Source organism: Onychostoma macrolepis, chromosome 02, assembly GCF_012432095.1.
Source record: "Onychostoma macrolepis isolate SWU-2019 chromosome 02, ASM1243209v1, whole genome shotgun sequence".
Taxonomy (NCBI): domain Eukaryota; kingdom Metazoa; phylum Chordata; class Actinopteri; order Cypriniformes; family Cyprinidae; genus Onychostoma; species Onychostoma macrolepis.
Genome location: NC_081156.1, coordinates 23897030 through 23920993, shown reverse-complemented (window position 1 = coordinate 23920993; position 23964 = coordinate 23897030). Strand labels below are relative to the sequence as shown.

At 35.4% G+C, this 23964-nt stretch overlaps 3 protein-coding genes across 8 annotated transcripts; 1 reads left to right on the top strand and 2 right to left on the bottom strand.

The window, feature by feature from the left end:
* Window positions 1-5156: 5156 nt before the first annotated feature.
* On the bottom strand, window positions 5157-8857 carry apoda.2 (apolipoprotein Da, duplicate 2). Of its 6 annotated transcripts, none has more exons than XM_058754187.1 (7): window positions 8738-8857; window positions 6821-6874; window positions 6657-6678; window positions 6435-6569; window positions 6161-6279; window positions 5827-5915; window positions 5157-5734 (listed from the first exon to the last, which is right to left on the bottom strand). In XM_058754187.1, exons 4-7 carry the CDS (start codon window positions 6552-6554, stop codon window positions 5493-5495), a joined length of 570 nt encoding a protein of 189 aa, XP_058610170.1. In that variant the 5' UTR covers window positions 6555-6569; window positions 6657-6678; window positions 6821-6874; window positions 8738-8857; the 3' UTR covers window positions 5157-5492. The 6 variants fall into 6 exon arrangements, with proteins under 6 accessions (XP_058610170.1, XP_058610155.1, XP_058610162.1 ...); XM_058754172.1 differs by having other exon boundaries at window positions 6821-6899; window positions 8738-8817; XM_058754179.1 differs by lacking the exon at window positions 6657-6678.
* On the top strand, window positions 8515-10685 carry apoda.1 (apolipoprotein Da, duplicate 1). Its single transcript, XM_058754207.1, has 5 exons — window positions 8515-8883; window positions 9545-9673; window positions 9766-9887; window positions 9980-10065; window positions 10191-10685. The coding sequence occupies exons 2-5, from the start codon at window positions 9560-9562 to the stop codon at window positions 10424-10426; spliced, it is 558 nt and encodes a 185-aa protein (XP_058610190.1). The 5' UTR covers window positions 8515-8883; window positions 9545-9559; the 3' UTR covers window positions 10427-10685.
* A 389-nt stretch (window positions 10686-11074) lies between these two features.
* copa (COPI coat complex subunit alpha) lies at window positions 11075-23296 on the bottom strand. The gene is made up of 29 exons (XM_058759423.1): window positions 23068-23296; window positions 22528-22641; window positions 22377-22450; window positions 21913-21993; window positions 21747-21823; window positions 21324-21433; window positions 19613-19722; window positions 19387-19486; window positions 18934-19152; window positions 18699-18849; window positions 18522-18588; window positions 18366-18441; window positions 18201-18283; window positions 16250-16475; window positions 15964-16102; window positions 15704-15866; window positions 14921-15067; window positions 14642-14831; window positions 14216-14311; window positions 14042-14130; window positions 13838-13961; window positions 13647-13736; window positions 13455-13561; window positions 13221-13370; window positions 12596-12919; window positions 12406-12516; window positions 12091-12252; window positions 11612-11806; window positions 11075-11433 (listed from the first exon to the last, which is right to left on the bottom strand). The coding sequence occupies exons 1-29, from the start codon at window positions 23105-23107 to the stop codon at window positions 11374-11376; spliced, it is 3675 nt and encodes a 1224-aa protein (XP_058615406.1). The 5' UTR covers window positions 23108-23296; the 3' UTR covers window positions 11075-11373.
* Between the last annotated feature and the right edge of the window lie 668 nt (window positions 23297-23964).

Genomic DNA, 23964 nt, shown 5'->3' with positions numbered 1-23964 from the left:
ACCTTTGAATCTTTATTACAAAGATGTATATATTACAAAGATGAATTTGTAAGATGATAGACAAATGCACCCATCATTTCATTAAAATAAGAACAATTCATAAATCAATGTATACAAATTATTTGATTGCAGAGACCGAACAATGTTTGATGTTAGTTGTGCAATCAGATATGGATAAGTAGATTTTTTTATTCTACCTCTGACTGTGTTTTTCACACTGAATAGTTTTGAATAGTCAAACTGTTGGCCCTCAACCAGACCAGTAAAAGCAGGACTGATGCAAAAGCATTTGTACTTGATAACTAGACAGTATACAAAGAGAAAGAGATATAGTTAAAAAAAAAAAAAAAAAAAAGTATTTAATAGTTTATTAGCAATGGCCAAACACTCAACAGCTGTTCATAAGTTTAATAGGATGCTATGTAGGCTAATTAAAACTTTCTGCAAAATCAGATACTTAACATTTTTTTTTATTTATTTTAAATTAGCCTAATGTAACTCTGATAGACATTTAGACCTCAAACAGAGTAGACAGTAGACTATAGTATAGTATAACCGAAGCATTATTGTGCCTTCCGTCTTCAGCCTATCAGCGTTCTGTATTTCTGAGTCACACCACTAGATGTCACTCTATTCATCATATTGGCGCATTTGACACTAGTTAATTAACAAGATCTGTAATTAAACATGGTCCTCTTTCCTCAGTGTTTAGAAATGTTTAAGTGTAGTTATGAGGTTTATTATGTAGCCTTTCTACATTTGTTTTTAAAATGTTCATTTGTGTAAAATGACTTTGTTTCATTGTTGTTTAAATGTTAAATAACTACAAAGTAGTATTCATTAGTTTTATTAGTTCTTTCTAGTGCAGGTTTTGTGTCCTGAGCAGAAGGTTGAGAACATGCGTCCTTCACTGTCACCTGTGATCACGAGGCCACTCTTTGATTAGTGTGTTCTTTGACTTATTATCACAAACCCCTGCAACATGCAAAACATACAGCGACACGTGAGGACACGCTCATTGTGTGAACTCATAATGTAAATCACAGATCTATAGCATAAAGCATTTAATTTGTCATAAACAAACATTTTTGGTGGCAGAAACTAGATTATATTTCATGTTTAAGCTACTGTTAACGACAGAAATGTTAAACGACAGCCAGTAATATAATGCAAAATACTCGACTTGTCAAATTTGAATATATAGCCGATTTGAATACCCTTACGAAAAAGAGGTTTATTCAAGTGTACTATTAGTATACTTATTTTAAACTAAAAAAAAAAAAAACAGGAAAATTACTATTAGTCTACTTTTTATGTACTTTTCAGAAATGGGTTTTATGTACTTCTCATAAATATAAAATTACATACTTGACTTACAGTCTTGAAGCTAATTGTAATTTCTCCGTTACCCATATATGATTATATTTCATTATGTATTTTATCAAATCACATAAGTTTGTAAGAAACTGTTTAATTTTCCAAAAAGATTTTTAATTATAGTAATATAATGTACCACATGCTGCTCAGAGGGATGTGGGTGGGATGTAATGCCAGAGTAAAGTAAAGCCACAACTTTTCACAAAAGTGTTCAGATCATCTTTTTTCCTGACAAAATCAATATGAAGCTTTTCCATATTCCAAGCTTGCCTGCTGCACTGGGGACATCACATGCATGTGCGAGTAGTAAAAATTATGAAAATAAATCTAGGAATTATTTGATTGTTGGATTTTAAATCAGCGGGGTTGAGGTGTTAAAAGTAACTAAGTAACTAAGTTGTTTTATGGATGGTAACTGTAATATTATTACTGAAATCTTATTAGTAATTAGTTACACTACTAGTTACTGCAAAAAGTAATATTATTACAGTAACTTAGTTACTAGTAACTTGTTACTGCCCAACACTGTTGACTTTTACTTAGAAAAAGTCTAAATATATTTGAGCTACACTTGTGCTCCTAGAATCGGTGTTATATGGTAGGGGGCGCTAGTACACATCTTCTTTACAGAATTTCCAGAAAAAACAAAACAAAAAAAACACAAGTGAAGACGAAACCGAAACAACAGATGCTTCCACAGGATCATCAGACATTAAACAGCATCAAAATTGTGTAACATTATGGAATAAAATGTCGACCAATGAAGAGGTAATAATGACTGTCAAGCTTTGGGGTGTTGATCGACTCCATCTATGTTTTGATTATCATTCTGAATCCAATTCATAGTCTTTTTTCAGCTTTTTGTTCAAAATGTTGTTTATTTCTTTATTTTTTATTTATGAAACTTACCCACATTCAAGTGTTTAAAAAAATAATACATGAAGCTAGAATAAAATGTTTTTGTTTGCAAGCAGATACCTTGTTCTTTCTTTTTATGTTTTGTATGTTCAGATATTCATATAACAAAATATATACAAATTAATAAATAGGGACATATTAGTATACTTAAAGTATGATGTAAAGTTCACTTAAACAAAACTTACGAGTATACTTGCAGTATAAAACTACTAAACTAATAGATTACTGAGACTATACTTCAAAGTATACTAAAAATGCTACTACAAGTATTTAATTAGTAAACTATCAGTATACCTATAAGTTCACTTTTAGTATAGTTGCAGTACAAGCTAAAAACTTTGATGTAAACTAGTTGTGTACTCAAAGTTTACTACTGTTATACTTAAAGTATACTTAAAAGTATATTTTATATACTAGAAAGTGGGCCAATTTAGTTCCAAGAAGTATTGAAATAGTACACTTACAAGTACACTACTAGTACACTGATATTTGTATACTTACTACAAAAGTATACTTAAAAATATACTTGATCTTTACTTAAAATAAAATTGAAGTATACTACTTTTTAGTAAGGGTATATAGACATATTTGTGATTTACGTGATTTATATTCATAACTGAATTTATATATAAAAAAAATGTAAACTGAGTGGTCCTGAGAAAGTACATCAAACACAGATAGTCAGATACAGGATCATTTTAATGAAGTAAGTTGCATTCACAAAATGTGATAAAAACTGTGAAAAGACTATATGACTCACCCTCATGATATGAACCAAAATCTGAAATAAGAATGTAACAAACATTATGCATGAAAAAGTCATCCCACAAAACTAAGTTGTTTTATGGATGGTAACTGTAATATTATTACTGAAATCTTATTAGTAATTAGTTACACTACTAGTTACTGCAAAAGTAATATTATTACAGTAACTTAGTTACTAGTAACTTGTTACTGCTCAACACTGTTGACTTTTACTTAGAAAAGTCTAAATATATTTGAGCTACACTTGTGCTCCTAGAATCGGTGTTATATGGTAGGGGGCGCTAGTACACATCTTCTTTACAGAATTTCCAGAAAAACAAAACAAAAAACACAAGTGAAGACGAAACCGAAACAACAGATGCTTCCACAGGATCATCAGACATTAAACAGCATCAAAATTGTGTAACATTATGGAATAAAATGTCGACCAATGAAGAGGTAATAATGACTGTCAAGCTTTGGGGTGTTGATCGACTCCATCTATGTTTTGATTATCATTCTGAATCCAATTCATAGTCTTTTTCAGCTTTTTGTTCAAAATGTTGTTTATTTCTTTATTTTTATTTATGAAACTTACCCACATTCAAGTGTTTAAAAATAATACATGAAGCTAGAATAAAATGTTTTTGTTTGCAAGCAGATACCTTGTTCTTTCTTTTTATGTTTTGTATGTTCAGATATTCATATAACAAAATATATACAAATTAATAAATAGGGACATATTAGTATACTTAAAGTATGATGTAAAGTTCACTTAAACAAAACTTACGAGTATACTTGCAGTATAAAACTACTAAACTAATAGATTACTGAGACTATACTTCAAAGTATACTAAAAATGCTACTACAAGTATTTAATTAGTAAACTATCAGTATACCTATAAGTTCACTTTTAGTATAGTTGCAGTACAAGCTAAAAACTTTGATGTAAACTAGTTGTGTACTCAAAGTTTACTACTGTTATACTTAAAGTATACTTAAAAGTATATTTTATATACTAGAAAGTGGGCCAATTTAGTTCCAAGAAGTATTGAAATAGTACACTTACAAGTACACTACTAGTACACTGATATTTGTATACTTACTACAAAAAGTATACTTAAAAATATACTTGATCTTTACTTAAAATAAAATTGAAGTATACTACTTTTTAGTAAGGGTATATAGACATATTTGTGATTTACGTGATTTATATTCATAACTGAATTTATATATAAAAAAAATGTAAACTGAGTGGTCCTGAGAAAGTACATCAAACACAGATAGTCAGATACAGGATCATTTTAATGAAGTAAGTTGCATTCACAAAATGTGATAAAAACTGTGAAAAGACTATATGACTCACCCTCATGATATGAACCAAAATCTGAAATAAGAATGTAACAAACATTATGCATGAAAAAAGTCATCCCACAAAAAGGAAGTTGTCATGATCTGTGTCAATAATTAGTGTCTGATCAAATACTGATCTAAACAATTCTTCCAGTTCATCTCTCCAGGTTACTGGTGATTTTAGTTACACTGAGGTGTAATTTTAATCTGGTCTGTTTTATTTCATGCTCACACATGTTTGTACACTATATTTTCTGTCAGGATTTCTTCCACCATGAGGTTTTCTTAAGCTCGGTCAACTTAAGAGCAAAAAAGGTTTTAAAAAGTGTGTGGAAGCTCCAAATTTCAGTGAACACAAGAACATGTGAAATCACCATTCTAGTCCTGCTGGAAACTTTCTATGTGCAAAAATGAAAGGATTACTATACAAACATTCAATGGTTTGATTTGCAATCATGTTCATGAAACTGGACAATCTTCAGCAGACTCCCTTGTCTCAGTTTATGTGTAAAACCCTTGCAAACATTTCATATGAATTTTATGTAGGCTACTTGTATAGATATGAAATATGAAATTTTATGGAAGACAATAATACATTTTTTGTGTAATATTGTCAAATTTTGCAAAACATGGAAAATAATATTTATCTGTAATCAAATAAACATAACTATACAAAGAAAATGCAAAGAATACCTTCATACTCCTATCTGACATGATCAAACCAATTTCTGTGCACATACATGACAAAAGACAGCATTTGCAGTTTTTTTATACATTTATTCAAAGTCTGATCCATGCTGAATAAGGAACAACTGATTTATCAAACAGTAGGTATTTGTAGACATCATTCAGCTGTTTGAAGAAAGAAAAGCGACACAGAAATGAATGGGATTAAACCAAAAGCTTTAGTTCACATAAGTGACCTACAAATCAGTACTGTTAAGTTTAATTTTCAGATACATGTACTCACATTCTCATTGCCTCAGACCACTGATTGAGAAAATATGTTGTATGTAAAGAGCTTACATTTCTATTGTTTTTTAAAAACATAATTAGACCACAACACATCTCACAGTAGTTCATTATATAAGGCAGCTCTATTAAGGCATAACGCTGCACAGCTCCGGTCTCTGATCAGTCTCAGTAAAACTGTCAGTACTGATGCCATGAGATTTGAGGATGTCTAACAGCTCAGAGACGGTCTCTTTAGGAAGTGTGCGGGTTCTGCTCATGATCCAGGAAAACTCAGAGTGAAAGAGACCGGCGAAATCAGAGCAAGAGTAAACCAGGGTGTAGTTGTCATAATCAGTAGCCAGCACCCAGTAGGGGGAAGGAGGAGCATCTGAAAGACGACATACCACAAAGAACTCAAATCTCAGATTCTTAAAAAAAATAAATAAATAAACTAAGAAGAATGATTTTTTTTAGACTTACCTTCAAAGAAGCTGACTTCAAGTTTGGCAGGCTCTGATGCATCTACAATCTTGGCAGTTCCCTCAATGAAGTTGATAGTGCCATTAGCACTGTGACAATGTTCAGTGAAAAGATATTAGGTGAAGTTATTTTATAAGTGCATAACTATTTCAAATATTCTGAATATTAACAAATCAGTTTTTTATTTTTAAACATTTTTATTTACTCATATAGTGTGAAAAGTATTTTGAACATGAATATGAATCAAATGTGAACAAATATATTGTGATTTTTTAAATTTTATTTAGTTTTATTATTTCCTCCTATATTGTAGTAATTGTTCATCAGTACTTACAGGAGCTCATCATTTCGAACCAGGACAATACCGTCACTGAGAGTATAAGTGGCCTGGCAACAGTCTCCTAACTGGAACGGGGCTGGAATCTTCATGATCTCATTCCATCTGCCCATGTACTACAAAAGGGCAAAATGATGAGGAATAATGCAACACAATTTTTTGGGATGGTGGAAAATGCATATAATTAATTCAATTATTAATTATGTTTCTGATAATAATAATAATAATAATAAAAAAAAAAGATTAAGAACATTTACAAGAAAAAGTTTACCCTAGTAGGATCAAAGTTTTGCTGAACAGGAGGCTGTGGGCATTTTCCAGAGCTGATGGACTGAGCGCTGACCGCCAGCACAGACAGCAGAGTCAGAGACAGAACCTGAAGAGCCTGCATTCTCTCAGTTTAAACCTGAAAAAAGAGTCATATTCAATGAGAACAAGAAGATATTTGGCTTTAAGAGTTGGATAGTTGAGATTCAAATGCCGAGCATCTTACCTGTTTGGTCTCAAGTGTGAAACTTGTGTTCAAGGTAAAGAACAGCGTATTTATAGAGCTTTACATCTGTTTGTTATATCACTAACTCCACCCCGCTCAACTAAAACAGGTTTGGGGAACCTGGGCATCTGCTCAACAAGATGTTGAAGGTTAAACAAACACACCTTGAGTTGTTGATGAACGGGTCACCACAGCTTTCCACATCCTTGAAACTAAAACTGTCAAAGAAATTCAAAGGTTTTCCTATAGAGGATATACAGTATGTGCATGTTAATAACCAATTATTTTACTTATTTTATATTATTGTACAATGCATTTTTTCATATAAGGAAAACGAAACAAAATAGTCACAAATTATGACTGATGTGACAGTCAAAGTTTCATATCAATTAAAACCCTGATATCAAGTGGAAAATTTTCTTAGTTGCAGTTGAATTTTCCAGCACCACGTCTGAATCGGTGTGCACATCTCTTGCTAACTGAATCAAGGTTTTCTTAAGAATCAGCCTGTATTTATCCATTATGCTCTTGAAAATAATTTTCAACAGAGATCATGTTGATTTGTTGGATTTGCTGGTTAGTGACAAAGTGCTTTGCTTACAAATCTGAGAATATATTTGTGTTTTGCATCTCTACTTGAATTGCCAGTTTTGCCTACACTCCATACTGGATTTTGTCCACTGACTATGAGAATTCAGTGCTGGTGTATTCATGCACTGATGTCTTGAGACTGTTCCACGTAGACTTTGCGTGAATTAGGCCGCACCCGATCCCTGCTTGCAACCATGGAAATTTTATCCATGATGCTCTTGAATCTATCAAAGTTCAGATTATGTTGGTTTGTCAGATGGGTGTTGATTTGTGACAAAATGCTTTGCTTTCAAGTCTGAGTACTTTATTTTCATTAGTCCATACATTTGCTTCTAAAAGATTTTTAGGTTTTGTCACATTCAGGGTGGATATTGTTTTTTGTAATTTTCTGATGTTAAACTTTAAATATCCATACATTTGGACATTTTAAGTCTGTCAGGAAAGTTCAAAACTTTGAAAATAATGCTTTAGTTTGTTACTCATGATATATTAGGCTATTTTGATGTTCTTCTCTTAACATAGGCTCTGAGATGTTATAGTTTTCTTCCATTCATCCTTTTGTTACGAAAGGGGTGTGCAAAGTATGTCCTCAATACGAGGTCATGTCACACGTGAATCCTTCATGTTCTTATCACAGCCGTGTTATTTAACTTACCACAAACACCTGCAACATGCAAAACACTCAGCTACACGTTAGGATATAGTCCTTATGTAAAGACACAGATCTACTACAAAACGTTTGGGAAAACACACGTACACACTTTTGGGAAAGCCACTCTTTCCTCTGGGCTAATGAGCAGGTTATAATGAGTAGGATACAATTAACCATGGTTTTACTACAAAAAAAAAAAAATGGTTAGAGTTAAACCATGGTAACCACATTAACTATGGTTTTGCTCCACTAACCATAGTTTAACCATGGTATTTGTAGTAAAACTGTGGTTATACAAATGGTAATCAATAGGCCAAAAAAAAAAAAACATGGTTACCACACTTTTACTACAATAAAACCATGGTTAATATTCGTAATTGCCACAGAGAAACAATAGAAAATTCCTGTAAAAAATGTAATCAATTCACAAGCCCAACATGACATAACTGTAGAAACTAAATATGAGTTTAAAAAATGATAACGCAAGAACTAATTCAGAAACAAAAATAAGTCATAAATGTCAGATTCTTTTTGCCAGCGAAGCATTTGTGATCAGATGAGCATCCTTCTCCTCAATGTAGCGCCCTCTGTCGGTCAGCATCACCATTACAGACATTAAACACGCTGCCGATTTTAGGTTCATCGTAACAGACCACGACTTACTGACCTAAACTAGCATATGTCAAAAATACGTTGAACTTGAAAAACACAAATATGTTTAGAAAGAAAAAAAGGTTGTTTAAAAGACAAAGAATTGTGACATTGTTAAGTTCAGTTTAGATGGGCTACTCATTCTGGAACATTCTCTCTCATGACTTGAATTTGCTTAATCACTTACTTCATGTTGGGAATAAACTCTGGTCTCACAAAGACTCCTTCATGACATGTAGGCTATCTTCTGCAGTCACATGATCCCAGAGGAGAATGATTCAAATAAATAGTCTGAGCTCCAGTCCTTCTCATATTCAGCACGACTTTTAAAAGGTAAGGGTTTGTTTAATTTGTTTTGGTCAAACTGTCGTCTATAAAATGGTTGCTGCATCTTGCATGCTGCAAGAAACTAAATAGGCTATGTATACCATAAACTACTGTTCAGTTTTTTTCGAAAGCAGTTTTATTCAGCAAGGGTGCATTAAATTGATCGAAAATTACAGTACGAACATATAATGTACCAAAAGGTTTCTATTTTAAATAAATGCGGTTCTTTTCAACTCTATACTCATCAAATAATCCTGAAAAAATGTCAATTTACACAAAAATATTGCATAACTGCTTTTATGAAATGTTTCCTTAGCACCAAATCAGCATATTAGAATGATTTTTAAGGATTATGTGAGAATGAAGACTGGAGTGAAAATTCAGCTTTGCCATCTCAGAAATAAATTAGCCTACAATTTAAAATATATAGAAAAAGAAAACAATTATTTGAACTTGTTACAATATTTCACAATATTACTGTTTTTACTGTATTTTGAATCAAAGAAATGCAGCCTTAAATGTGAGCATAAGAGACAACATTTTTTTTTTTAAAATCTTACTGAACCCAGATTTTGAATGGTAGTGAATGTTCATCTTAGAATGTATGCTGTATAACTATACTAATTTATTTCTTTTTTTCTTCTTATTCATTTTTCTTTTGGCAAAGGGCTAAACAAGTACAATGAAGGCCTTACTGGTTGTTTTGGCCCTCTTGCTGCCCATTATAAATGCCCAGGTGCCTCACTGGGGGCCGTGCCCAGAGCCAGCTACTCAACCTGCCTTCAGCCTAAAGAAGGTAACATACTCTGCCACAGCTTATGCTATTAACCGGTCTTCTATTCTGCTCTTAAATGTTCTCGTTGTTTGCTTGTCTGTCTCCTAATGTAGTTTATGGGCAGGTGGTTTGAGATCGCTAAACTTCCAGCACAGTTTGAACGGGGGAGATGCATTGAGACCAACTTCACTCTCAAGCTGGATGGAACGGCTCACGTTGTGAGCTCTGAAATTCTGTGGGTACCAACATCTAAATCACAGTTTTATATAATTCCTTAGGCTTTTATATCAGAGGTAAGTGTTAAACCGTAAACTTTATTTTAATTAGAAAAGGAGAGTTAAAAACAATTGATGGGACAGCTGTGGTGGAAGATAAAAGAAATCCAGCAAAGCTTGGAATCAGTTTCTCTTATGGTACAAATCTAATTTTCTTTTTTCTAATGCTTTGCTGTTGCCATACGTAATGACATTTCTAACTCAGAATTAATAAGAAACATGTTTGCCTAAGTTATATTTTGTATCTCTACTTGAATTGCCAGTTTTGCCCTACACTCCATACTGGATTTTGTCCACTGACTATGAGAATTCAGCTCTGGTGTATTCATGCACTGATGTCTTGAGACTGTTCCATGTAGACTTTGCTTGGATTCTGGGACGCACCCGATCCCTGCCTGCTGCCACCATCGACCACGGAAAAGACATTTTTACCAACAACAACATCGATGTGAGTCGGATGATCTTAAGCAGACAGCAGGGATGTGACAAAGATCTTTGAATGACTGGAAAATCCTGTTTCCAGTGTTGAGATGTTTTGTGTTGAACAAACTGTGGACTACAGAAGTAGTATACTATTCCTTTTATTAAAAATACTGCTCTGTTTATAAACATTTTATTTAATTAAATGGCCATGGAGTCTTGGACTTATTACATTATTTTTACAGGTTTGCAAACCAGAAATGTAATCCATCTTCTTTGGGAGCTATTGTACAGAATTGAAAGCACAAGTTTCCAATTGATCAAAATAAATTAGAACACTAACCAAAACCATATGAACTTGGCTGGCTTAATTCTCAGTGACTGCTGTACATTTAGCACCTCCTTGTGGTCATAGAGGGAACCTCTATGTACTTTCAATTCATTTACTCCTTAATAAGCAGGTTTGGAAAGATACAGAAGTAAAAACGATATCTGCAATGTTATATCAGTAGCTTTTGTTACCATTTCAATATATAGTTAATAAATTAATATACAGTTTGTTTTTAGTTTTAATTATTTTAGCACTTAAACTAAATGAAAATGTTAAATATTGCATGGACAACTAGCTGGAATAAAAGATTTCTATTTCAAGTAATATTTTTTAAAAATATAGTTAAAGTATTAAACAAAAACCTTGCATGGAGAAGAAAAAAAACATGGCGAAACATTTGTTTACCAGAATTTTATTTCAACATTTAAAGAGTTTCACAGGAAAGGAAACTTGTTTTGCACTGATTGACAGGGTCACAGATGTACACTTAGTTATTCAGATTAATGAGACAAGCATACATACTATAGAGACCTCAGATATAATAATAGAAAGCACAGTCACAGGGAGATTAGTCATGTAACACGGTATTTTCTAGAATTGTCTGATCTTAAAGTTTTCATTACTTCATCTTATAAAGGAAAGTATATGTGAGAGAAAAGCATATCTGTTTTCATCCATTTTTATGTAAAGCGTGTTCAACGGAACTGCAGTGGGCTGACACGCAAGCCGATCACATCTTTACCAATCTCAGTTACCTAGGAAACAGGAGAGAAACAGCCAATGAAATCGATCCTTCACTTTATAGCACCGCATGATCAGATGGAACAAGGGGAAAAGCAGAGTTACTTTGTCACATATTAACAATATTGGACTTTCTATCTTCAATAAACTAACACTAATTAAACATGGACATTACAAGGTCTTACAACTAACCTGTGTGACCCTGCAGACCTCTCCTTTGTATTTGGGGCAGTAGCAGGCTCCAGACAGGGGACATTTCTCCACTGGCCGCCCACGGTACAGGGGAGTGTAAGAGGCTGCGCAGATGTCAAAGGGATTGTGAGGGTCATAGTTCAGTTGGTGAGCATCTGTCAGGCTCTTCTCACATGCTGCAAGAATCTTTCGTGTCTGAAGAAGTAAACACAACAACAGGTTTTTAATGAAAATGTACACAAGAAAAACAAACAAACAAACAAAAAAACAGGGGGCCAGGACCTATTAGGGGTCCTCTGGATACTTCCAAGTGGGCTGCAAGATGGCTTAAAATTTGCCAGTATTAAAATGATTTAAAATGACAAAAGCTAGCATTAAATTTTTTTTATTTTAAATTACATAATTTTTTGTTACAATTGTTTTTTTTTTTGTTTTGTTTTTTACATACACAGTAAAAATTACGACAATTATCCATTTACCTGTTGTGCCACTTCTGGTTTGGGACCCAACTCAAGAAGACGGCGAGCAAAACCCGCTGCTGTTTTGAAGTTACGCAGTTTGAAGAAAAGATTGAGTGCTGTTCTCAACACCAACACCATGTGGACAGGTTGCAGACTGCAATGTGTGAAATATGCTGCCATCTGAAACATAAGCAGAGAAATATTAATGTATATTAAGATGAGATTCAGTGCATATACTGAAATGTTTGTTTTTAAGTATACACACACACACACACACACACACACTCTTAAAACAAAACATTTCTTATTTTAGAATTTTAAAAATGCATGTACCTCACAAAGTCTCTTTTGTTGATCGAGAGTGTCTTTAGGAAGTTTCTTCCTCTCTGTCTCCATGGTGAGACCAATAATATACTCTTTACAGATGGTGATAAGCTGTTGAGCCTGAATGAAAGTAAAAAGAATGTTTAGTACTTAACTCCTATAGAAAACAACATACCACTCATCCTGCATGAAAACACACCTCTGCAATCTCTTGTTTGTTGTCGACCACAAGCAGTGGTACAGAGAGGAGAATCGCTCTGAAACGTTCAACAGCTTCTTCAAAGCGCCCCGCTGTGGTCAGCTGATAGCACTGCTGCAGACGTGAAATGAGATCAGAGAGACGCAGGCCCACTGCTGGCAGACCCCCTTTAGCCCCGCTGTCCTTCCAGTTTCTCTGGGGGTAACTGTGCAAGCAGGGCAGTGACGGCAGGCCCAGATAACAGGTGCGCCCACGGGACAGAGTTTGCATGAACAGTTGCTTATAGGATCCAAACTGAACCACACCAACCTGGTCATGCAGCAACTGTAGAAAAGGGAACGAAAAACATTAGAAACAGCAAAGAAATATCAGCTACATTTCAATTTAGTTTAGACTTTTCCTTCCTGCTGCAAAACCTTTTAACCTAAAATAAAAGTGTGTCAGGAAATCTGAGATATATGAAGTAAAAAATTACAGTGAAATAGTAATATTAATAAAATTACAATTGAAAATTTTAGCAGGAGAGGGGGGAGAAGCAACAACAACAAAATCTAAATAGCAGTTAGATTTTTTCTCCACATCTAATAATTCAGCCCTAATCTATAGTTTTGTGAGATCCCTTTACCCTCATTGCAGTCTCAAAAGATCCAGCCAATAAGTGATCCACCACCAGCTGAGAGTTGTTGCACCACATCTGTGTGGGGCTTGTGCCCTTGGTGGGCGGCACAAAGAAACCTTCGCCCTCTGCGCCACCTCCGCCAACAGAAGGTACATCCTTTTGGTTAAAGCAAAAACAAGATATGTATAAACCCATTCACAAACAGTTGTGATTTTTATTTCAGTTTTACACCAGACTTACCAGTTCTGGCGGCAGGTCCAGATCTTCCTCAACATCCCAGCCTCCTCCTTCCTCTTTCCCAATAGCTCCCTCATCTCCCAATCCCTCTTGAGCATCCATAAATCCATCTGGAATACGAGAGAGCATACGCGATTCGAACGTTTGGTTCGGTTTGGTTTCCTCCTTCAAAAATAGCTTTATTATAGTAAATACCTTCATCCAAATGAAGTTCTGCATCTTCTCCCCAGCCTTCTCCTCCTGGAGTATCCACGTCCATGTCAGCAACCATCTGGCCAGCACGTCCTATTCAAACAAACACAAAAATACATGTTATTCTTCAACATGACATCCATCCAACTTCATAAATCCTAGTTACCCCAAATACATTCATCACAAAACCTCACCTTTGGCAGCAATGGCTCCCTCAAAGAAGCCCTTGGAGACGGTGAGCAGAGGCCAGTTGGTGTCCAAGGGGTTGATGGGAGGTGGCGGCTGCAACAACTGGGCATTGGGGTCCACTTCTGGCACCTGTACATGGATGGAACCCATTGCTCAATCATCCATCTACAAATTAGTGCATCTCTGTTAGTAATGAAAATATAACACACCATTTCTTTTTCCAGGTCAAAGGTCTCCTTCAGGGCTTCAGCCTCCTCATCCATCCCATGAGTGGCAGCAGTCAGGTAAGCCAGAGACTCTTAGAATGTGATACAGATGTCATTTTCTTTAAATAAATCTCATTAAAACAATCATGTGAACAAAATAAAAGTGACAGCACTCACTCTGTCCACAGTTCTTCAGGATTCGCACACGCTCACTGACGTCACCCAGGTAAAGAGCGCCCTGATAGTGTCCACTCATGTCCTTTCTTATCTCAGCTGTAACACGAAACATCAGTCAGACAATCCATAAGAATGAGTTATTCTTATGAAGAAAACCAATATGCTTCTAATAATTCAGAAGTTTGGGGTCGATTCGATAACCACAAGACTATTAAGCAGCAACATTATTTTCCAACATTGTTAATAACAGAAAACAGTTACTTTAAAACGTAATACCATTTCACAATATTGCCGTTTTACTGTATTTTTAATCAAATAAAAGCAGCCTTGATAAATAAACGAGACTTCTTTCAAAAACATTTAAAAATCCTACCAACCACAAACTTGTGAATGGTAGTGTATTCATGATTTTTCCTCGCCACTCACCTATCTTCATCATCTTCCTGAGTTTGGCCAGGTTGCCAGTGATGAGGTACAGGAAGGTGAGTTTGTCGAAGTTCTTGGTTCTCTGGTAGCACATCTCCACAACCTGGTGATGGCCCTGCAGAAGCGCAGCCTCACCGAGACGCTCCCAGCAGCTACGTTCATCCAGGGCTTTTGCAGCCTCTAACGCCACCTGCAGGAACAAACAAATCAAGATTGAACACCTGTTTAGACAAAAGTGTCAACCTGACTTGATCCTCCATAAATGTTAGTTCTGTATACCTCAATGTTTCCACACTCCAGAGCCAGGCTGAAACGAGTCTTCTCATCTTTGACGAAGTGCAGCGCAACCTCTGGGTAGCCCTTCTTCTGCAGGTAGGCAATGATGGACTGGCCTACCAGTTTAGCATTACGCACCATATGAAGAACCTGAGGGTGGGGGAAAAAGGTCATTAACAGTGTTGCTATTGTTAACTAAAACAAAAACTGCCATTTCAATTAATGAAAACAAATTTAAAAGCAGAAGTAATATATAGTAATATTACAAGAAGTAATATATAGTAATATTACAGAAAGTAATATATAAAAATAAAGCAAAATAGAAATAAAAAAAAAAATGACAAAAGCATATTACTTAAATTAAAATTAACATGAAAACAACAAAAAAAGCTATTTCAAAATAAAAATAAATGCTACAATAGTACATAAAGAATACTAAAATAATGGTTAAAGGCAAATCAGAAAGTGTAAAATGATTGACAGAGAGAAAGTTACTGATTATAAATAAATAAATGGGTAAAAAAAAAGAAAAGAAAAAGGTAAGCACTCTCCTGACCCGTTTCAGGGATATCTTTCAGGTTATAAGAATATTTTATATGTGGCACTCCAAAAAAAATAAAAAATAAAATAATAATAATAATATAAAATAAATCACATACAATTAATATAAAAAGATTGAAAAATTATTCATATAAATTATACGTATATATCTATATCTATATCTATATATACACACATACATACACACAGAAGGTACAAATCTCAATGTAGAAAATACACACTAACCTCCTCATATTTGCGATTGACCAGAGCCAGTTTAAAACGGTACTCTGTGGGGTCGATGTTGAGCACTCGTGGCCTGCACTCACGATCCAGGCAGTACACACTGTTGCCTCTCACTCTTGTCACATAGATGGGCAGATCCAATGTACGGATTATACCATGATCACTGTGAAATAAAAATAATTTAAAGATTAATTAATTATTAACAAAACATTAGGGTGTTCTTAATGAAATAGTTGCGTGTGAGGCTGTTGGTTCAGTACCCGGAGGTGAGGGCATATTTGATGTGGTTGGAGGTGGTGTAGATGAAGACTTCATTCTCGGCCCAGGCGCCACTCTTCACTCTGATGTTCTCATGGATGTTACACAGGCTCTCTAACTTCTTGTTGCAGATCATGATGGCTGAAAAAGCCAGAGCAGAGGGTCAGATGTGTGTGAAAATATGATAAATCAATAACCCTTAACCTGAATAACCCTTAAGAGCGGATATTTATGACTGCAAAATCAGTATGTTAAAGCCTACACATCCAATTAGTGAGTTTTCAGTACCGTGTTTGGCCAGCAGGGCCACATGGTTGGCATCAGAGCTCCACACCACATATTTGACTTTAGCGATTTTGACCGTAGCGAGGGAGCGCTTCTGCTGCACGTCAAACAGCGTGACTCCTTCAGCATCACGCAGCAGCAGGGATCCAGTTCCAGCGTAGAAGATCTCCTCACAGCTTGGTACCTGGACCTTCTTCACAATCTCATTCTTCAGGTTCTTTATCAGGAGCTGTGGTGGACAAGAGTGAGGATGAACGTCAAGGTTTGTTTGAGTACGTGTACATGGTCATAACTCATTTATTCAACATTAAAGAGTGCTGCAGGGATGACATTTTAGTAGACCAAAACACAGAAACAATTTAGCACTTCCGGTTCCATCGTCTTGAAGTCAATGGGATTTTTGAATGGGTTTTTAGTTAAAGGCTTTAAATAAGGTCTGTGGTTAACACAAGCTCAAGATATTTTCACATTTAACTCTGACATGAAATACATCAGTAATAACCCGTTGTGACCTTTTTAAAGCTTTTATATGATTAAAAAAAGGTGGTTGCTAACAAGTGGCTATATGGGAGTACAGAAGTTGTCGGAAGCAATAAACACCTAAATTAGGCTTCAAATTGCATAAAAGCAGTGTTCATTTGTGAAGATTATCATTATGAACAAAATGTCAAAATGTGTTGGTCACTGTGCATGTTTTCTGCAATAATCCAAAAGGCCAGGTGAAATCTATTGGGTTGTCAAGAAAACCAGGGGGATGCCAACTTCCAGGTTTGCCTAAAAATGCAGCATCACTGCAGCACTATTTTCGATCAAATAGTTGTTGCTTGTAGAGAGATGTTTTTAGAGTTGTGCACAGGATTGCCAGCGAGTCTGAAGGGAGACGAGACAACAACAACGGCGTGCACAGGTACTTGATTTGCTGTAGTTAGTAAACTTTATTTAACATAACAGCCATTAATGCACAAATTTGATGTATTACATAAATGCCTGATATGCAGTTTATGCAGCATGGCTCTAAGAAATAGAGACGAACTCACAGAGTCACGTAAGATAATCCATCAGTCTGTCCCAATAAAGACGTAACTTTGCCTGAATTAAATAATATGCAGCCATGAATGAGCGCATGTTGTAAATAAGCGGTAGATGCTCAGGAAATGCTCCAGCTCGGCCACCGCATGTAACTTTTAACAAGATTCACTTGTTTAAAACACGCTAAATTATATTAACATTTACTATATAACCATTATTTTGCTAATACACATCTAAATAAATACATCTCTATGGAAATTAATTATCTCTGCGAGTGATCGCAATTTGAGTAGGCTATAGTTCCGTGTAAATACATAGATAAACCGCACTGTCAGCAGGCATTTCATAATCTAGAATGACAAAAACATATGAATAATTCTGATATAACATACCAGTTGAGAAATGCAATAAAATACGATGTTTTGTTATATTTCAATATTCCAGAGAATATTATTCAGTGAATTAACATTATCCAGTGAATTATTCTTCACTCTTTAGCCTATTAAACAGCTTATAAACCTAAAACTGTAGTTTAAAATGAAGTTATGACTCCTGTCCTTTATTTATTTTCTCCATTTGAAAACATTAGACATTCTACATTTATTTTGCTTATTGTTAATATCACTGTTGCCGCTGATGCTTTTTATAAATAAAATGTTTTTATTGTTGTAATATGAAGATTAAATTTAACATGAAAGACTTAATTTTCAACCTCTTTTTTTTTTTTTTTTTTAATTGACAAAAGGAGGAAAAACCAAAGTGAAGTATGGACTTACTTCACTCAGTTATTTATTTACTTTATAACAGTAAATAAATATTGGTTCTGAATATCGGTTATCGGGCATATAAACATGCATAATTGGTATCAGTTATAAAAAAACAAAAAAACAAAACCGGTCGATCACTAGTTGCTTGATTAACTTACTGAGTGCATGCGGTCGAGTACAGCAAACCGGTTCCTGGCCACCCAAACTGCGGTCAGACCAGAGGACCGCTTTCCCTCAGGAGCTGAAAACGTGTAGAGAAAGTGAACCATTACATTTTGCGCATTATATTAAGGACTTCTAAAGAGAAAAAAATAAAACGTTACCATCAGGATTCTGGGAGTCACTCTCTCTGGGAATGGAGTACAGATCATATGTGCTGTTTTCCAGGTTGGTAGCTCTCTGAAACAGAAAGAGGAAGAAATTAAATACACAAATGAACCTTGATTTGACTAAACAGACTGATAGTCTACAATACTCACGGTGCACAACAGCACAGAATTTTCTGCAGGGTTGTAGGACATGCTGAACACTGGGAATTTGGATCCACTGTCAATATAAAAGAAACAGTTCAACTGAAACGTTCAACTGCACTAAACCTTTTGTAGATGCACATTTAGTGTTTTTAGACTTAGAAAAGACACTAAAAATCCACACACCTGCGCAGCTGCATGACGGCTGTATCCTTACTGCTGTTGAAGTCAAGCTGGCGCAGGAAGCGATCTTTTACATAGTACAGCATGTTACCATACACGGCATAAGCTGGACGTTCCCTTTCTAGTTTGAACACCAGCATCCCACTGTCATGGCCTAGAAAGGTAAAAAATTACACTTTAATGCATCTGATTTCATCACCAAAACCACTTGCTTAACTAATTATTAGTAGTAACCTACCAGCAGCAAACAGGTTGAGGTTGGGGTGAGCCCCCAGCACCCAGAAACGGTCGTGATCTCTGCGAAAGGTCTGGACGCCTGTCCTCTTGGACATGTCCCACACACGGATGCTCTTGTCCTCAGAGTTGGACAGGATGAGCTCCTGACGAGGGTGGAACACCGCACAGGACACGTTGTTGTAGTGCCCTCGACAAGTGTCCAACTCCCATGCTTTTGACTCTAGAGGAAGGGATAATTTCCCAAAAAAAAAAAGTAGTAATGCATAATGTGTGACTTTTAGTTATAAACAAACTCGAAATATGAGTTTTGAGAGGGTCCATGAAAACAACTGCCTGTATAGGTAATAGACAGCAAGGAAGTTCACTAGGTTTTGAAACAGGACTAAATATTTTATATTTCCAATTTTCAAATCAGAACAGTGAAAGACATTTTTCCATGATTGAGAACACATACCGTTCATTCTCCAGATCTTGACCTGGCGGTCATCTGCTCCTGACACAATGAGAGGCATGCTGGGATGGAAGGCTGCCCAGTTTACGCCTCGATCGTGACCCTGAGACCAGAGCAAGAGAACACAAACTTTCATTCAAACCAACAACAAACTTCATTCATTCAACCAACCCCAACTGCACTTTACAACACAAAGTTTTTTTTTTTGCCATTACAGCCACATTCTTACCTCCAGAACGTGCTTCACTACTGCATCAGAGGCCCCAAACAGGTCGACACCAGAGATGCCACGCACCTCCGTGTCCACAGCACCCGGAGACAAGTTCTTCTTCCTCAAACCTGAAGCAACATTTACAGTCCGACAAACACAGATGACCGTTTACAAATTACACAGGAACACCCACATACCGGGGAGGGAAGAGAGAGGAACAACATTAAAACTGCTACTCAAAAACACATTTGTGATACCTGACACACACAAACATTTTGTTGGGCTGATAAACATTCGCTGGTGCTCAAGAACACAAACACAACAAACACCCTCCATTAGGCCTAAACCTGAGTTAAGAAAGTAAATTTAACCACCAGATTAACAGAGACAATCAATCAAAACAACAAAGTTAAATTATGATCACAGAGAGAGCAAAATCATTTGAGATTGGATAGGATGCGTGTAAATCGATGACAGAGAGCTAATCAGCTTAACTCAGGTCAGGACACAGAGAAAAAGAGAGGAGAACAGAATGTGTGTCTGAGATCTCAGCACTCCAGATATCTGCTAAATGAATAAAAGTCCAACAAAAGCTGCACTAGAAAACAATGTACAGATGTGGATGTTTCCAGAGGGGCAAAGGAGCTGTACAGGAAGTGAGCAGGGATGGAACTGAATGGTGGATTGATGGGGTGGAGCGTGTCAAAATGTTCTCTGGAGGGGCACTGGATGTTAAAGGAGTGAGAAGGACTTCGGTTAAGTCATGCGTTTGTTATTGCATATTGTAATACATTAATAGATGGATTCCATCATGCATTCAAGTGGTGTTAAGAGTCATTTAACAATTATATGTTCAATCTCTATGAAAATCTATGTTCATGTTACTGATAGAAAAGTTGCATTCAGATAGATGGATCAACCATTTAATCATTAATATTATCTATGGATGACAAATGCCATCATGCAGGATATGAGGAAAAAGTTAAACAAAAATGTTTGCATACTTCTGTGAATTTTACAAATGAACCAGTGATTAGGGATCCCAATCGTTCCTGTTCATGAAAATGCTTACTTCATCCAAAAGATGTTAAAAAGAAATGTTTATAATTAAATTTAGATGTAAAAAGAATTTTTAGTTTTCATTATCTCATACAATTACATACAAATTGCATGTTATCCATGCAGCAATATATTCATTCCATATTTTTATGAGAAGGGGAGAAAGGTAGAGAGTAACTATCCATTCAGTGTAAGCTTTAATGAATGAGTTATTTGTCAGTCAGTGCAGACAGCAGCAGTTTAAAAAGGTTAATGAGCAAGAAAGAAGTTCAGCATTGAAAGCAAAAGACAGACATTGACAATTTCATTAAAACATGCAGTATATCAAAAATGCCTCTAACATTCACCATTTCTTAAATAGGACTTTGAGCAGTAAATCTTTATTTTTAAGTGCTTCATGACTTGCTGTTCCATTTAAACGTCACTATTTAATTTCCCCAAGAATAACAAAAATGACTACTAAATCACTAGACAAATGCTTGATGCTTACAGCATGAGTGTGAGAGGCATTTCTGCTTTGAGCCCAGAGTTTTGTTCTGTACACACTATAGAGAGAGGAAATGAGGAAGAGAATGCCATTAGGCAGCCTCTTACTTCCTCCATCCTCTCTCTCCATTCCCACCTCCCCAGCCTTCCCAAAACTACTCAATCCTGTCCCAAGCCTCCTCACCGGAAATATCCCACACGCGCACAGTCTGATCCAAGCTAGCCGACACCACCAGGTCCTCAGATGGATGGAACTGAGCGCACATCACATAGTGATTATGCCCCGTCAGCACACTACAGAGAAGAAACAGCACAGAGAACATATACAACTCAGTTTCACAAAGCTAATGGTCAGAGAAAATGCTTTGATAAAAAAAAAAAAAGCAGTTTTAAATAATTTATATATATATTAAAAAAAATTAACAAGAAATATTAACAAGTAAAATAAATGTACATGTGAGAAAAAGCATTTTTGTTTTATATACAAATGTTAAATCATCATTATTGGTTTCAAAATAAGCTTCAACAACCTAATAAAAAATAATGAATGAATAAAAATGTATTACTTGTGCACATCCACTAGTTCATAACCAACATAAAGACTCACCAGACACATGTTCTGGACTGCCAATTCCAAATGCGAATGGTTTGATCATCTGAGGCACTCAGGATCCAGGGATACTCCTGAAAATGATATCTATAAGTTAGTCTCACTGATTAAATAAACATTATCAAAAGAATTATGAAGCCATCACAAAGTTGACAGGGCTCACGTGATGAAAGAATGTGGTACGAATGTAGTCAAGATGTCCAAGAAGTGTAAAGAGACACCGACGCAGCTTGTAGTTCCACACCTAAAAATCAAATCAAATAAATATCAGTACTTAATACAGTAATAAATACTTAAAAAGAGAACACTTTACAATAAGGTCCCATTAGTTGATGTATTATGATCAAATTAATACATTTGTTACTGTATTCATTAACCTTTGTTAATAAAAAAATACAACTGTTCATTGTAAGTTTATGTTAGCTCAGATTCATTAATTAATGTTTAAAGATAAAAAAAATTTATTGTAATGTATTAGTAATAATTAAAATGATCATTAATATTAATAAATGATTTAGAAGCATTTTTGGTAGAAAGTGTCACCAAAAATTCACATGAAAATATATAGTAGCAGTAGCCAGGTGACAAATTTAATAAACATCAGTATTGCAAACAAAGCAAGCAAACCTTGATCTTGTAGTCATCTCCTCCTGACACAAACAGTGGCTGCTGCTTATGGAAGTCAATGCCTCTGACTGGACCTAAATGAAATCACAGTATTATGAGGGCTCAGAAAAACCCCACAAGAGACTGAAATCGCTGATCAGCTGTTTCATACCATCATGCTCGTCAAACTTATCGATGAGGGTGCACATGCGATAGTCCCACAGCTGGATGACGCCGTTGTGCAAACTAGCCAGAATCCAGGGCCGTTTCGGGTGGAAACTCAGCCCTACGGAAAAACACGTTACAATCAATTCAGGTGTTTATTAATATGAAGACAGCCAATACGATGGTGTTATGAGAATATAATAATGATGACATTGATTTAAACAGATTATTGTTATCATTAAAACTTTATTGATAATAACAATCTGGTCAGGTTAATGTCATTGTTCTCAATGAAACCAAAATATGAAACTTCGGAGTAGAGAATATTTACTGCAACGTCTGGATGGCTAACAACTAATAGCTTTGTGCTAACGCCGAATGACATACAGTATTCAAATAGATACGAACTGAATCCTTACTAAAAATATAGTACATTATATTCCACATTAAGAATAGATTAAAATCAGACAACTGATTTACATAAAAGCGGCCGTAATAATTATATTATACAGCAGTCAAGTGAAGCTAGCCAGAGCAGATATCTTACCTTTCACTCGGGCCGACTTTGTCTCAAATTTGGTCAACATTTCCACTGACAATAATAACCGAACAGGAATGCGTAATGTATGAAGATACAGCTCAGTTTACGTGAGTGTAAATCCTAAAACCATCCCCGGTTAGGAAGGAGTTTTGCGTGTTTGATTCTGCAGCTCCACTTCCGTAGCTGACACGTCTACTCAATCCACTCAACCCGGGCCGTGTTTCCGTGCGCCAACAAATAAAGTTTGATGATTCAAATGCCAACATCGCAAAGTCCACGTCACAGAGCCTTCGCCATCCGCTAAAGATGAAAACGCATTAAAAAATAAAAATAAAATAAAAAAGACGAAAACGCAGTCAGTCGTTTAGAAGACCATTTTAAATAAAAGAGAAATAATAATCAAGAATACTGAGTACAGAAATAAATAATAGTTTATGGCTCTATTCCTTGTTGTTATTTTAGCCATTTATTATATTATTAGTGCCGATACATACTACAACATAACGTTTATTATTTGTTTTGTGATTGATTTTCTGATTTTACAATTCATGTTGCCAGCCCCTGTCGCAGTATTTACAGGTGCAGGTCATATAATTAGAATATCATCAAAAAGTTTATTTATTTCACTAATTCCATTCAAAAAGTGAAACTTGTATATTATATTCATTCATTACACACAGACTGATATATTTCAAATGTTTATTTCTTTTAATTTTGATGATTAGAGCTTACAGCTCATGAAAGTCAAAAATCAGTATCTCAAAATATTAGAATATTACTTAAGACCAATACAAAGAAAGGATTTTTAGAAATCTTGGCCAACTGAAAAGTATGAAAATGAAAAGTATGAGCATGTACAGCGCTCAATACTTAGTTGGGGCTCCTTTTGCCTGAATTACTGCA

Coding starts and splice junctions, on each gene's coding strand:
- apoda.2 (XM_058754187.1), bottom strand. CDS start 6,554: ATGCAGGCTCTTCAGGTTCTGTCTCTGACTCTGCTGTCTGTGCTGGCG. Junction 5,916..6,160: donor GTTCGAAATGATGAGCTCCT/GTAAGTACTGAT, acceptor ACATTGTCACAG/TGCTAATGGCACTATCAACT. Junction 5,735..5,826: donor TGAAGTCAGCTTCTTTGAAG/GTAAGTCTAAAA, acceptor GTCGTCTTTCAG/ATGCTCCTCCTTCCCCCTAC.
- apoda.1 (XM_058754207.1), top strand. CDS start 9,560: ATGAAGGCCTTACTGGTTGTTTTGGCCCTCTTGCTGCCCATTATAAAT. Junction 9,674..9,765: donor CTGCCTTCAGCCTAAAGAAG/GTAACATACTCT, acceptor CTCCTAATGTAG/TTTATGGGCAGGTGGTTTGA. Junction 9,888..9,979: donor GTTGTGAGCTCTGAAATTCT/GTGGGTACCAAC, acceptor TATTTTAATTAG/AAAAGGAGAGTTAAAAACAA.
- copa (XM_058759423.1), bottom strand. CDS start 23,107: ATGTTGACCAAATTTGAGACAAAGTCGGCCCGAGTGAAAG. Junction 21,824..21,912: donor GTACCACATTCTTTCATCAC/GTGAGCCCTGTC, acceptor TATCATTTTCAG/GAGTATCCCTGGATCCTGAG. Junction 13,371..13,454: donor TGGACCTGCCGCCAGAACTG/GTAAGTCTGGTG, acceptor TTTAACCAAAAG/GATGTACCTTCTGTTGGCGG.